The 15,553-nt window shown below is 39.0% G+C and overlaps 1 protein-coding gene across 1 annotated transcript in view; it reads left to right on the top strand.

Annotated features, from left to right (window-relative positions):
- The window catches only part of LOC122790625 (amiloride-sensitive sodium channel subunit gamma-like), a 1,193,300-nt gene that overhangs the window by 312,879 nt on the left and 864,868 nt on the right, over window positions 1-15,553 (top strand). Inside the window, exon 4 of the mRNA XM_044058151.1 lies at window positions 8,746-8,909. Within this exon, the coding sequence (XP_043914086.1) occupies window positions 8,746-8,909 (164 nt within the window). The remainder of the gene's footprint in view (window positions 1-8,745; window positions 8,910-15,553) is intronic.

Raw genomic sequence — 15,553 nt, 5'->3', positions numbered from 1 at the left:
AGACACTGAGCCCTCAATCAGCAGTTCCCAACTTAGAGGGATGTAAGCTACCTGTTCTGCCACTACAGTGCAGACCACAAACCCTCTCAATGTAAAACAACTGGTCTGAAGCCCAAGTGTTTAAACTAAAAGGCTTAGAATGAGTTACACCAAGCAGTAATAAATACAATTGAGAACGTTTAAGATGACGCAAAAGCAAAATAAAGTAGGAAGAAACACAAGTACAGTAAAAGCAGTTTTTTTTTTTTTTTTAAAGTAGCAAAAGCAGTAGTAAATACAATTCTCATGCAGTGCAAGCTGGCACACTTGAATATGTAGCAATATTAGTCCACACACAGTTTGAAAAAATGTAATTAAATTAAAAAGGACTAAAAGCAAGTGCAGAAAGGGTTTATTAGGTAGAATGCGGTAAAGAGATGTCCTGGGAGAGTGTCTTAGATCAAATCTACAGTGGGGCAGGCACTGCAAAAGCCACCAAATTTAATCCACAACCAAGAATAGGGAGGTGGGGTGGGGGAGCAGTTTCAACACAGATGTAAGGAATGTGCAAATTATAAAAAATATATATATATACTGTTTTCTATAGATTTGCAGAGCAGTAAGACACAGATATCAAGCAGACAATTTAGCTCTATAATACAGAATAACACAGAAAATATACTCAGCTCTATAACTTGAAGATAGTTATGTAAGGCTGTCTCTCAAACTAAGGTTCCAGTTTGAATACAGGTTGTTAATTAAAAGGAGACACAGCACTAGCTAAATTATATCAGCTGAAAGACAAGGCAGGAAATGAAGGGGTGGGGAGCAGTTTCAACACAGATGTAAGGAATGTGCAAATTATAAAAATATATATACTGTTTTCTATAGATTTGCAGAGCAGTAAGACACAGATATCAAGCAGACAATTTAGCTCTATAATACAGAATAACACAGAAAATATACTCAGCTCTATAACTTGAAGATAGTTATGTAAGGCTGTCTCTCAAACTAAGGTTCCAGTTTGAATACAGGTTGTTAATTAAAAGGAGACACAGCACTAGCTAAATTATATCAGCTGAAAGACACGGCAGGAAATGAGGGGGGTGGTGGAGCAGTTTCAACACAGATGTAAGGAATGTGCAAATTATAAAAAATATATATACTGTTTTCTATAGATTTGCAGAGCAGTAAGACACAGATATCAAGCAGACAATTTAGCTCTATAATACAGAATAACACAGAAAATATACTCAGCTCTATAACTTGAAGATAGTTCTGTAAGGCTGTCTCTCAAACTAAGGTTCCAGTTTGAATACAGGTTGTTAATTAAAAGGAGACACAGCACTAGCTAAATTATATCAGCTGAAAGACAAGGCAGGAAATGAGGGGGGTGGGGGAGCAGTTTCAACACAGATGTAAGGAATGTGCAAATTATAAAAAAATATATATACTGTTTTCTATAGATTTGCAGAGCAGTAAGACTAGCAATGGCCGAGACGGATCTGTCCATCACATCTGAGCTCATTAGTTGAGGAGAGAATGAAAACTAACAACATCAGATAATATATAATTTCTTTAATGTTATGTTAAAATGTATAAAATATATTTTCAAACTGGAAAGCAGCACAGTTAAAAACATTGCATTTTTTTTTAAATACAACTACATGGATCTAATTTTCATCTACATGGTAATAAAAATTGTCAGTTAATACTAACTACTTCCTTCTGTGTATAACTTGATTTTGACTATGCTTTGTATTTCTATAAGTTCATTCTATTTAGTGATGACTGAAACACTTATAAATACACAAATAAGTAAGCAAGTAAATAAACAAAATAATTATCAAAGATATGCCTGATAACTGTACCGAAGTTGATTATTTTGTAATACTAATTAGGATCAGCTCTAACATTTTGGAAGAATGGAAAATATCTAGTCCACCAAACTCAGTAAAATATGTATTAGCTAGATCTACATATTTTACAATGCTTCCATTGGGATCTGATATCTGCTTTACACTAAAGTCCATTCCTTCTAGAACTGCTTCAAGTTACATCAACATAAGTTTGAAAGTGTTTATACAATTTACCTTTAAGATCTTTTGATTAACCTTAGATTTTTTTTGTACTACTCCTACAGTACTACTGCAATATTTTAAAAAGTATTTTCAGAGCTGAGTACAAAATCATACCAATCTAATTAAAGAGCATCACTGGACTCAGTAAATCAGTTGATCTGATGTTGTCAATTTTCATTCTTCTTTAACATTTGGGTTCGGATCCAATACTCAGATCTGACTCAGCCATTATTCTAGCTTGTGGCCACCAACAAACTCTTGAGCTCCTTCCCTACCCATAATGCATCACTCCTAACATCCCTCAGATCTCATTTTCCCCTTTAGAGCTCAAAAGTGGGCACCATCAGCTCTCAAATTTTCTGTGAAAGAAAAGTTATTTCTTCTTATTTTTTCTTAATAACTTTAACAAATTACTATTTCTTCAATTTTAATCTGAAGTCAAGTTTATCAACTTTTCTCCTTTACTTCAAGGAAAAATCTTCCCTTTACGTTTTGAACTGTTTTATAACTATTAATACCAGCTGCTTTCTCCATTATTGTGACAGTTTATTTTACAGTTTCATTTTTCCATTTTGGTGTTAGTCTTTTATTTTTATACATATTTCATTTATATAGAACATTTATCATAGTTCTTTTAATTCCATTGTTACAATCTTGGTTTATATTGTTTAAAACTGCAGCTTTTATCATGAGTTTCTGTGGACAGGAAAGAATAAGCTGACATTACAGGCTTTATCACAATCTTCTTTTTTCTGAAGTCATTGCTAGGGCTCAAACCCCCCCCCCCCCATACAAAATGTAAGGACCTGGCAAAAGGTCTAGTTTCTCAGCTTTTCTAGTCCCTGCTTCTTCAGAACTGAAAAGGAAGAACAAAAACGTCATCCAGAGCTGTTTGGGATCCAGCCATCTCGGATCCAACATCTTTAAGATCTCCCCCGGATCATTAATTCTCCACGGATCCAACAGATTCCACTCCTATTATCAGATCCTACGTTTTTTTCAGATCCAACAGACAATTTTTATCTTCAGACAATAATTATGAATCCTAAAGTCCCCTAGGGCTCTTTTACGGATCCTAAGTTCTCTTCAGATCTGACAGGTCTGCTGTTGCTTCTAAATTAGATCCTAAGCCTTCAGATCTGACAGACATAAGTCTTATTATGGAGACATGGAATGATTCTGGATCCATGCTCTCCAGATCAAAAACATTTTCACTGTCCTTCAGGTCCTAAGCTTTCATATCTGACAGACAGAATTCTGACTCCAGAGAAACTAGGAAGTTTTTTGAATCCAAAGCCCCTAGAGTCCTTTTTGGATCCTAATTTCTCCTTGGATCTGACAGGTTTGGGTTGTTATTTCTACATTGGATCTTAAGTCTTAGCTCCAACAGACACAAGTCTTATTCCAGAGAATGTGACAGATTTCATATCCAAGTTCTTTGGATCCAAAGCCTTTAGAATCTCCTGGCATCCTTAACCTTCAGCTCTAACACACAAATTTTAACTCCAGAGAAAAACTAGAAAGACTTTGAATCCAAAGCCCTAGTGCTTCTTTGGGGCTTAAGTCTTCCTCATATCCGATAAGTTTGCTGTTACTTCTTCACTGGATCCTAAGCCTTCGGATCTGACAGACAAATTTTATTCCACAGAATTTGAAAGATTTCATATCCAAACTCTTGGGATACAAAAACCTTTGAAACCTCCTTCAGATCCTAAGTCCTACTCGGATCCGACAGGCTAGGTTCCTGTGGTGATTAGTTCCTTTCCTTCCAATTTTCCCTCTCCGCTCTTTTTATTCAGGTTGTGGATAAGATGATGGGAAATTTTCTGTGGCTGAAATCCAGATGGGGATCTTATCAATCCCTCCTTCTCGTGGATTTGTGAGTACGTTTACTAAGTCTAATTTGCTCCCTTTTCCCTACCTGACCAGTGGTCCCCCCGTGAGGTTCAGAACCAGATAACAGAAAGGTACTCTCATTCACTCTTTAGATATACCTGACCATTTCCGTTTAGATAACCTTGGATCAGAGTGGGTCTGGAACACCAGATCTAAGGGTTTTTTGGTTCAATCCTAACCTTTTACCCTCCTTCCTTCCTTGAAAGCTACAGTTCTGAGTAATGGGGGGTGTTTTTCCTTGGTTGCATCACTTTTCTCTTAGATGGTACGCAGGACCTGTTTTTGGATCCTACCCACTTGTACCACCTACACAGCCGTTCAATCCTAAAGTACCTTTTAAGAGGCTACAAACAGATTTGATTAAAGGACTGTCTAATTTGCTTTCTAGAACCAAAATTGCTGATGCTCATCCTCAGTAGTCTCTCACAGGCTACCCTATAGATGATATTCTATTTGTCCATGAGGTTTATCTTGCCTACTGCAGAAGGCGCCACTAGGGCTGCGACGTCAGACATTTCCATTAGGAGACATGTCTGGATGAGCCTCAATGAAACTGTGCTATCTTTCAAGTCATCTTTCGTCAGTGCTACCTTTTACAGTTCTCTTTGGTTTATCCCCACAAGTAAGGACATAAATAATTTATCTGCCATTAATACCCCTTTTCCCATCACTTCAGTGCTTTTTCCCGGTATCAGTCTGGAGGTCTAAGTATGTGTTACAGGAAGTCTCAGGGTCCCTTACAGGACACACACAAAGACAGTTCACACCCAGGCACAGGAGGGAGCAATAATAGCTACCCCCCCCCCCCCAGTGGCAGAGGACTATCACAATTCTGAGAGTCTAGAGATGCTTCTTCTGTTAGACCCTGTCAGGACTCCTGAAAGGAGACCTCAGTGCTCTTCTCTGCAGACAGTCGGGAATCTCTTATCCTACACCAGGAAGCATGGCTAATCATAATGAAGTCCTTGCAGAGAATCTTTTGCTGAGATTATATCATTCCCTTTTTCTCTTCCATCCCCGTTACCCAAGAAGCAGGTTAGAGTAATCCAAAAGTTCCCTCTAGAGCAACAGAATCTGTAATTGACTCAATATTCTTATAGTGCCTAGATAAAATAGGATATTGGTGATAGATTTCAAGAATCAGTGTGTTGAACAAGTCTGTTAGGCACACTAAGTAGTAATTAGTCTTGATTCAGCCCAATTTCTCCCTTCTGAGCAGGACATCTGGATGAGACTGACTGACCTTCAGGATTAGTAATATCACATACAATGAACAGAAGATTCAGGAAGTGGTTACAATTTAGGCTGGGAGCCTGACATTACCAGTTAAGAGTCCAGCCTTTTGGACTAACTATAGGTGTTCACCAAGTGTATTTCAGTACTGGCATCCCACTAAACTTTGCAAGGATCCTGCGCATTTCCATTCTGGGATGATGGGCTCATTACCACTTCAAACAAGCTTTTATATGTGCAAATTTGAGAGTAAGTGTGGTAGGCTTGTCCATAATTTGGGATACCCATCAATAACAACAAGTCACAATTCTAACCGACATACACATTAGAGTTTATAGGAACAATATTTAAACACAGTGTCTATCCTAGCATCTTTACCCCTTTACAGAGTACAAACAATAGTTCATAACTGGCAGTACCAGAATATCAGCAGGATTGATTCCGCAAGTTCTGCGGTCAATGTCAACAGCAATAGTCCTACTTCCTTAGCAAGAATAGATGCTACGAACACAATGATAAACTCTCTCACAACCTATGTCAATAAAGATAATGGGTCTATATTAGAACATCGAACTTTCAAAATTTTGAGTGTTCTAATATCGACCCATTTTCAGCGAACGCTGAAAATATCGAAGAAACAGAAAACCAATTTTTTTCCTAGGGAAAGAATTCAGTTGCCCGTTTCTGTTGCTTTGGTATTTTCAGCGCTGTGGTGGAAAGTTACGTGTCGGGTTTAGGTAAGTGTGTGATTGTGTGGACGTGAGGGTTAGGGCGGGTTAGCTGAGTTAGGGTTAGGGCGTTGGTTAGGTAAGTGTGCGATTGTGTGGATGTGAGGGTTAGGACACGGGTAAGGTGACCGTGCGATAGTGACGGACCTTAGGTTTAGGGTTTGGGTTAAGGTAAGTGGATTGTTAGTGGTGTATGTATAGTTTAGTGTAGGGTTAGGTGTAAGAGTTTAGGTGCATGTGTGTGGATTGCTGTTTGTTTGGTGTGCTTGCATTGTGTGTATGTGCTTTGGAAAAGCAAATTTTTCCATAGGAAAAAATTTGCTGTTCTGTATGTTCGATGTTTTAAATTTTCGATTAATAGGGTTTGATATTAGAATACTCAAAATTTTGAAAGTTCGGTGTTCTAATATAGACCCAAGATAACAATAACTCAGTTAGGCAAAGGTTGTCTTTCCGGGTATATGCAGTCAAAACAACTGGGCTAGCCCGTCATTTCTTTTTTCTCTACCCAAGGCCACAGTGACCATGAATGCTTTTCAGATTGTATGAAGTGGATAATTCCTGGGGATACAGTCCAGGGCATTTTGCACCCCCAAGAATGCCAACTTACATACACTGAAAGTGTAGTAATGGGCGATTTTCTTCCAAATGCTTTGCAATTATAGACCATTTTCTGAAGAAGTTCAAGTGATAGCTGTCAAAGTGAGCAGGTCCATCTTGCTTCCTCATGGCTTGTGTCTCAGAAGGAAAGTGATGGACATGGTTTATTTATTTGTTTATTCATTCACTTATCGTAAGGGCAATTTTTCATTTTGTGCCCATGAGTACAGACTTCAGCCACATGAAACTGCATATTTAAATGGAAGAAACAGTTTATGCAAACTAAACATGTACAAGAAAAACAAGGTGGAAGAATATAAAATGTGATAGGCACTTATAATGCATATTAATAAAGATTACTTCAGAAAGCAGCCACGTTGAAGAACAAGCCATCCTCACTGTATGTTACTGACTTCGACTAAGATAGTTCCCTTTCCTCTGACCTCATTTTCTGTAGTCACCTTCAGTTTGAGATCTGTCTACTGAACTTCTGTCTCACCTAGCAGGCATAATTCATCCAAACATCTCTAGCCTAAAACTGACTGGGTGATTTTTCCTCAGTGATAGCCAGGCAACCTATGCTTTCTTTTTCACAAATCCATTCCATTCTGTTACCTTCCCATAACAACTCTATACAAGAAATATCTACAGAAATTTATGGTGAAGATTTTTTTTATTTGTTGAGTAGAGCAGTGTCAGGTAGAAACTTTCAAAGCTCCAATACATTATGTCTTTGAATTTCTACCTAGTTTATTTTAAGAGTGTGCTAGTTTATTGAATGTCTAACTTCTACTCAGAACCTTTCTCAAATTTCTACGTCCATTTTCAGAATTCTTCTCCGGCTTCCTCTAAACTTTGCAAAGCATTTTTAATCGTTTTCTTCTACTTATAACTCCATACAAAGATCCCATACCACCATGAGATATACAGTTGGCACAGCAAATTTTGACACAGTTGTCTTGTTAAACTACAGCCAAATGTAATCTAAAATTCTTTACCTGGAACACTGTCCTTATAGTTGTATTTACTTCTGTTGGATAATGTCAGAACTTCAGGCATTATATTCTAAGTCCCCATCTTGTTTTTCCACGTGGATAGGGACACTTCACATACCGATGCTTCTAAGGGCAGTGTCAGAATCCAGCATTAACCAACAAAATTAACCTGCCATTATTTTTAGCCAGACTTTCCAAATAGAGGAGACTATATGTTGCGCTTACTAGATTTCATAGGCAATGGAGTTTCTACCTGCAGAGAACTAACAACTTAGGAAGACACATCAATTCTTGGCTTTCTTGACACATCACAAAATGGGCAAATTGGTCACAAACATAACTATAACCAAGCGGTTGACAGATCATATTTTATTTGTCTCCACTAAATTGAATTTCCTCCTAACAAACCAATTTAGGCTCTTTCAACTACACCTCTGACCACTTCCACTATATTCCAGCCTAGGCTACACAAGAAATTTAGATATGGGACAACTACTTGGTCAAATCCTAATACCTTTACAAATTGGAGCCAGTATCGAGAGAAACAGAAACCTTTGCTTCAACCATACTCAGGAATATCCTTCATTAAAATCCACCCAGGAATTTAGATAGCTGGGGCTCTGTCCCATACGTTGAGGAAGAATGAGAATTGACAACATCAGACAAAGAAGTTATGTACTTACCGTAACGTTCCATCAGTGTTGTCCATTTTCATTCTTCCTCAACTCCCCACCTTCCATCCCCCTCCATTTATCACAAGTGAATTCTGGAGGAATGAAATTATTGGGGCACCACATGTCCCATGTGTTGAACTCTAATTATGACAATTCTTTATGTTCTTCATGTCAAGCTGCAAACAAGATCTAACGGATGTTAATGGTGCATTATGGATAGGGATGAAGCTCGAGAGTTTGTTGTTGGCCATGAGCTAGAATAATGGCCTAATCAGATACGAATATCTGATCCGAACCCATATGCTGAGTAAGAATGAAAATGGACAACACAGATAGAACATTATGGTAAGTACGTAACTTATTTTTTTTACTCATTTTTAGAACCATAATGAAAGTACATGACAAAGATCATGTGGCCAATAAAAATTAATCTCTCTCTAAAAATGCAGTATTCATCGCTGTAAAGATTACTAAATCAAATCTATAGGTAATGCCAAGTGAAATTCCAGACAGTGCATGTTGTAAATAACATACCTCTTATTTACTTTATGACATACAGGACTCCATCTGGAACTCTTTATCCAGCAGATTGAATATGTGAGAGACATCAGCCATGCTGCAGGGATCCGTCTCCTCATTCATGACCAAGCTCAGATGCCTTTTCCAGAAGATGAAGGTGTTAACATACCTCCTGGGGCAGAAACAGATATTGGAATAATGAAGGTATGTATCCTAATCCCAGTGATCATTCATAGACTTTATGACAGGAATTATATTAAAAGGCGTGCATTCTGTCATACAGATTACAATGCAACAAACTAGATAGTGTAGTCAGATTACAACACAACAATCTACATAGTGTAATATATGGTCTCATATAGAACTCTTGAAAAACCTATGCATAATAGAATACCTTCAAAAGACTGAAGCCTAAAGAGTACAGAAAAGGAATACATCCTCCACCAGTAGGTGGCAGCAATTCAACAGAACACCTGTTAAAGATCATGTGCAAATTAATAAAATCAGGGTAGCCCATCTGCTCTCAAAATGCATTTCCTCAGTAGCTGTTTACCTTGGCTGTCTTTCTCTCATTTAAGTTTGCATTCACAATTTTCTTTTTAAGAAAGATCTCTTCCAAAAAATGCCCTCCATAGGCATAACATGCTCTGACCTAACTGATTACTCTTTAGAAAGTTCTGCTTTTTTGTCGACACGCAGTCATCACGTCAGTGTCACCAGAGATCATTACCCTGTGTCAACAGGAGGGAGAAAGGGCTACAAAGACAGGATTTTCGGATTGGAGCAATTTTACTTGTATTTTTTTTTTGTCCAGCTTTCAGTTTTAAGATTATTTATATGTTGCTGTTTAATCCAGTCTTCAAACCCCCGTTCCTTTTATGTGAAAACTAATGTGAAGGCTGCTTCTCTTTCAATGTCACACAAGCACATCACACAAAGCACAAAGTCCATAACTCTTGTATCTGGTTTTGCCTAATGTCACTGAATCTTGCCTTTCATCTGTCCAAGATGTTTGCAGAATGCCCTTGGTTTTGCCTCATATTTTTATCCTGCCTGTCTCTTGTAAAACTATAAATATTCAAGTAAATCACTGAGAGTTACAGTTGGACACTAATGCTAGACACTACAGTTGCATAGTTTGAAGTTAATTTTACCCAGAAAATTCATGCTAACGCAAAACCTGTTCCATTATCCATGATGGTGGCGCCCTGTGTGGCTATGGCTACTCTGGCTTTCGTTGTGCAGTTCATGTTCTTTTTTGTGACTTAGTGTGTTGTCTGTTTTTGTGAGCTGTGTTTGGCTGGTCAGGTGGTCAGATGTATGGTACTGGCAGTCATGTTGTTTTTTTGGCTTGCTTGGGAGGTTTTTGCTGTATGTTTGAAGATCGTTGGTCTCAGGGATCACTCAGCTGACCACAGTGGTTTGGCTTTCAGGGGTGGCAGTGGCACCAAGGGCAGGTATCGGAGCCTGACTGGTGGATTGAATTTTTGTTGGTTTCATTGGATTCTGTGTGTCAAGGACTGGTCTGGGACTTGAGATGTAGCTGGGGCTGGTGGATGGAGCTGGCCATTCTCTGTGAGGATGATGTGGAGTGCTGTGATTGCGGTAACTGTTGGGGCCTCAGGTGATGGAAATGTGCTGAGCACAGGTAGCAGGAATGGAGGGAATTGGAGGATGGACTGGGACTGAGACTTTTTCATGTGAGGATGGAACTAGCGATAGTGTGCATGGTGTGGATGGTGAGGATGGCAGTGGTCACAGAAATCATCATTGGGATGGGCAGAGTACGGATACTGCAGATTCGATGCCTTCGGATGGCCTGGCTTGGACTCTGTTGTATTGTTGTTGCTGCTGTGTTGCTGTGCTGTCATTATGTGTATTATTACTTTTTTTTTTTCTTGCACATGAGCTTAGAGAAACATAATTTCGTTCTGCTGTGCACTGTGCTGTATGGTTTTGAATGACAGTGAAGTTTTTATTTTACTTTACTTTAATAAATGGACATACTGCACTCAGACTATGTGCAGCATTAACATATTTACTTACAAGAAAATAAAGTAAAGACTCTCAGCCTTTCTAGTGCAGTAAGTGCAGGAAAGATCAAACTTAACATCATCAAAGTGACAAGTGTGATAATACAAAGACAGGATGCACTGCCCTCATAAATCTGTGGAGGGCTAAAGTCTGTCAGTAGGAAATGAAAGTAAAATGAAACAACAGAATATCAAGTAAATTGAATTTTGCAGAGTGAGAAGCCGTCTTGTCATCCCAGAGGAAAGAGAAAGCCTGTAGTCATGTGGCTGCATGTGATCTTTAACAGCTGCTGGCAGGACTATCCATGTTTCATCAATACCTGCCTCACCACTTACATTGCTGCTGATATAAACATACAGGCACCATTGCTCTCTTCGTACATAAGTTCATAAGTGTGTACTAGGCTAACAACCACTAGGGCTCTTAAAACCTAGCTGTGCAACCCAAAGTTGAACCACAAATTTGATTTACAGGTGGTGATTTACTGAATGCCTCTGTCCATTACCAATCCATAGGTCCAAGTTGTGCTTAAATGGGGATAGAGAGGAACTCTACCTACATGTAATGGAAGCCTGCTCCAGAGAATGAGAATCTGTCTCTCCAACATGTCCTATTTATATTGTAAGCAAAATTTAGGTATTTTAATCTAGTAGTTCTGATGCTGTTTGTTTTGTGGATGTGCAAACAATTCATCAAAACAGGGTCCAGTGATGCCTTGCATGCCAGGGAAAGATCACCTCTTAGAAATCTGTATGATACTGAGTAAAGAGACAGGACTTTCATGCAATCAGTCTTGGCCACTGTGTTTACACCTGGTATTTGTTGTAAGCAGCCTTTCTGGACATTCCAGTTGTTGCATGTGTCTGGTCAGGTACATACCAAATGAGGCATGATGGGCCTGGTAAAAACTGAGTACAGTGGTATAATGACCTCTTTGGACATATATGCCATGCTTTTGCTTATAAATAGAGCAACCCAGGGTGGCAGACTTCCCAAAGGTACTATAATGCAGTTCTTGGTATTCAGTTTTAAGCCATGGCTTTGGCACCAAGGGTTTGTCTCTACTAGACCTTCCTGAATGGTGTTCTTGTCTTGGGGGATTCAATGACTGCTCCCAGCTTGCAGTCATCTGCAAACTTGGTTAGACAAAGGCCTTTGACATTGGCTCTGACATCCAAAACGTAGATGCGAAAGAGAAGTAGGCCTAGCACAGAGTCCTCGGGGACTCCAGTCGTGACTGGCCTCTTTGTGGAGGTGGCCTCAATAGTTCTAGCCCTCTAGATCCTATCAGTGAGCCAGCTAGCTATCCAGACTGTTATAAAGGGGTTTATACCTAGTTCTGCAAGTTTGTTGACAATGCCCAAGTGGGGTACTGTATCAAATGCCTTAGCCAGATCTAGGTAAGCAGTATGCAGTTTTTCCCACATCCATTACCTTAGTGACCTTTTTAAAGAAGTCTACCTGACAAAGCCAAACTGGGATGAATCCAGTGTCTGGAGGTCTCCAATGACCTTGTTCATAATTTCCATGTTCATTCTTTCCATGGCTTTTCAAATAAAAATAGTCAGACTAATGGGTCTGTAGTTTCTAAGATCTGTTGAAGGTCCTACCTTATGAAGAGGGATGACAGTCGCAGTCCTCCATTCATGTGGCACAAACCTGTTTTAACACTAGGGGTCCTGATAAGTCATATTTTAGACTATTCAGGAGGCATCCTAGGATGTTACTGGGGCCTATTCAAGCCATGTTCTTGGCTTCAGTGAGTGCAGCCAATGCATGCTCCCTAGTTATAGTTGGAAGGGGTTATGTTTGAGGGTATTATTGAGGGATGGTTGAGGTGAGGGGGGTAAAGCTGGAAATTATTTTGTTCACTACAGGTTAACTATATCACTAGGCTCAGTGAATGTGGCACCGTTAACCACCAGTTCAGCACATTGCTGTGTGCTGCCTTTGAGGTTCTGACATAGCTGTAGAAGACCTTATGGTTATCTTTCACCTGGAAGGATATCCTAACCTCAAAGTTGGCTTAGCTTGACCTAATTACCCCTCTTAGTTGCCTATTTACTTTGAGAGAGTTTCTATTTTTAGGGGAACTACCATCCCTGATTCTTGTCATAATTTATTTCCTTTTGTTTTATATCCTGTTTAATTTGGGATGCCACTAGGGTGATTTGTTTCTAAGGATAGTCCTGGGCTTGCTTATGGCAGGGACAGCAGCCTCTATGCAGCATTTGACATGGTTGCACAGAGTTTCTGGGAGCAATTCAGCATAGACTGCTGTGTTTTCTGAGTTCGAAGCGGCACTGCATTTTTTACAATCCATCAGTTAATAAAAGGTAATTAATTTGCCTTGGTATAGTTCCTAACTGTTACTGGTTTTAATGGGATTACAGAGTTGATTTTGATTTAAAGGTGACAGCGTTATGGTTGGACCTTGCCAGGGAGGTCGAGACATTGGTGGGGGTGGGTGCAACCATTCTCCCATATTTCTAAGCACAAGGTGCGGAATGTTGAAGCCTCCAGTGGGTGTATTCACTATATGGTCAAGGTCATTTATGTGTATGAAGTCCAGGAATCTCTGTGCCTGTAGATTTGAGGGTGTATAGGATTCCCAGTCTATAGAGGGGTAATTAAAGTCTCCCATGAGTAGGGTGCTAGGTTGGATGTTAAGTGTCTATAGTAGGTCCAAGTATGCACTGTGAGCTTCTTGGGATATGGAGGGTGATCTATACCTGCCTAGGATATGGTATGGGATTTTTTCTATGGTGATCTTCACGTGGAGGAACTCCAGTGAGACATCCTGTTTGACCACCCTAGAGGTATGCTTGTCATTGATGTATATTGAAACACCTCCTCTTTCTGTGCAGCTACTGGTCAAAAAGTGTGGAAAGCAATGAAACCTTGAACTGCCGAAGTACTTTCTCTCTGCTGCTTTAAACCATGTGTCAGTAAATGCATAGATGTCTATATTCTTGAGTGTGAGGAGGATTGGAGGGAGTGTACATTTTTTTTTTTTTTTTTAGGTTCCTGGCATGGAGCGGTAAAACTTTGAGGTTCAGTTCAGTTGATTTTACGATGTCTTTATGCTTGTCAATTTGGCATTGCCTAAAAGGGCACTGTGGTGGAGGATAAAGTTTTAGTCAGTATTCAAAAGTCTTGAGGGGAGAGGTGTAGACCATCCTTAGTAAAGTAATATGATCTGATCCCCTTAGAATGACACCAGAAAGTTGTTGAAATCAATCATTTTTTGGTCATATCGTGGCATCATCCTTGGTGGTGGTAATATGCTGCTCAATACTAGGCTCATACCAGCCTGAGACACATAGTCTCAAAGCTTCATAATGTTTCTCTTCATATACTTCAGGGAGGTATATCTCAGGTCATTTACACCTACATGGACTACGATGGAATTGTACTGGTACCTCTGGCGTAATGACTTGAGTACATGGGTGATTTGGTGGACTTTGGCTCTAGATAAGCAATTGACAATTATCTTCTCCTTGTTCAGTCTAGTTAGAGAGGTATCAGTATATCTTACAATGGAGTTCCCTGTGATGAGAGTCCTGGGAAGTGTACTTGCTTGTCATACAGGCTTATTATTTGGGACTCCAATAAGAATGACAGCATTTGTGGTACTAGGTGTAGTTTTTCCTGAGTGCCTTTGGGCTTGCTGAAGCATAGCTTCAACAACAGGTGCTCTAGGTAATCTTTGTTGTTTAGGAAGATTGCTTTTAAGTACCCCCACAAATATTAGTCTATGTGCATGGTGTACACTATGTGAGGTGGGTGTTGTGTGTGTGGTTTTGACAACCTCATGTGGACTTGTATGCAAGAGTTTACCTGCAGTGTCATTGTGTAATTACACCTCTTGCATACTATGTCCGATTCTTTTTTTTTAAACAAGAAATATCTTTTTTAAATTATCACGTATGACATAGGCAATTATAAATTTATATAAATGAAAACAAACCATATTGACATAATTTTAGTTGCGAACATTAAACTTCACAAACCGTGTTGACATAATTGTAGTTGCAAACAATATACATCACTTATAAACTATCTAGTCATTGTCAGTCAAACATTACATAGCTCATTCAAATCCTGCCTTCTTTTAAACCTCATTCCTCCTCTGCATGTATTGTTCTGACAATTCCCATTTTTTCTATGTAATTTGCTCCTACCATTTTTAAAGATCCCAATTCCAGTTGTTTTAGCTCTGTTTTTATATTCACTATTTCTAGTAAAGATTTTGATTTCCATTTTCTAGTAATTGCTTTTTTGGCAACCACCATAATTAGACTCAGCAAGGCCTTACTATGTCTAGGCAATTCCAATTCTGTATCATAGCTCAAAAAAATTAGTTACACCAATTTGCTCGCCCAGTATTTCTGACAGAGCAGTCTGCAGGAAGTCTTTAAAGTCTGCTAACTCATTATACTCCCAGAAAATATGTTCCCAGTTACATCTTTCTTCCCCATCATACCTCCAACATTTGCTGTCTACCCCAAGGAAAAATTTTTTGGAGTCTACCTGAGGTATAAAAATACCTATGTAAACACTTCCAAGCAAATATCCTAAATCTTCTACACTTTGTTGCATATTTGGGACACATGAATATATTTCCCCATTGTTTCTTTGTGGATTGCTTATCCATCCTCTCTTCCCAATCCTTTCTAACCTCCTTAGATTGATTATTATAGTTATCATGCAATATTTAGTATGCTCTACTAATTATTTGTTTTTTAACACCAACATCTGGTCTTGAATTTACTAAAAACTCTACTAGTGCTGGTCTTTCATTCAGCATCCCC

This window comes from Protopterus annectens, chromosome 16.part0 (assembly GCF_019279795.1).
Source record: "Protopterus annectens isolate FY-2018-M chromosome 16.part0, PAN1.0, whole genome shotgun sequence".
Lineage (NCBI taxonomy): Eukaryota > Metazoa > Chordata > Ceratodontiformes > Protopteridae > Protopterus > Protopterus annectens.
Note: the sequence above shows the minus strand (reverse complement) of the source record. Positions and strands in the feature narration are given on the sequence as shown.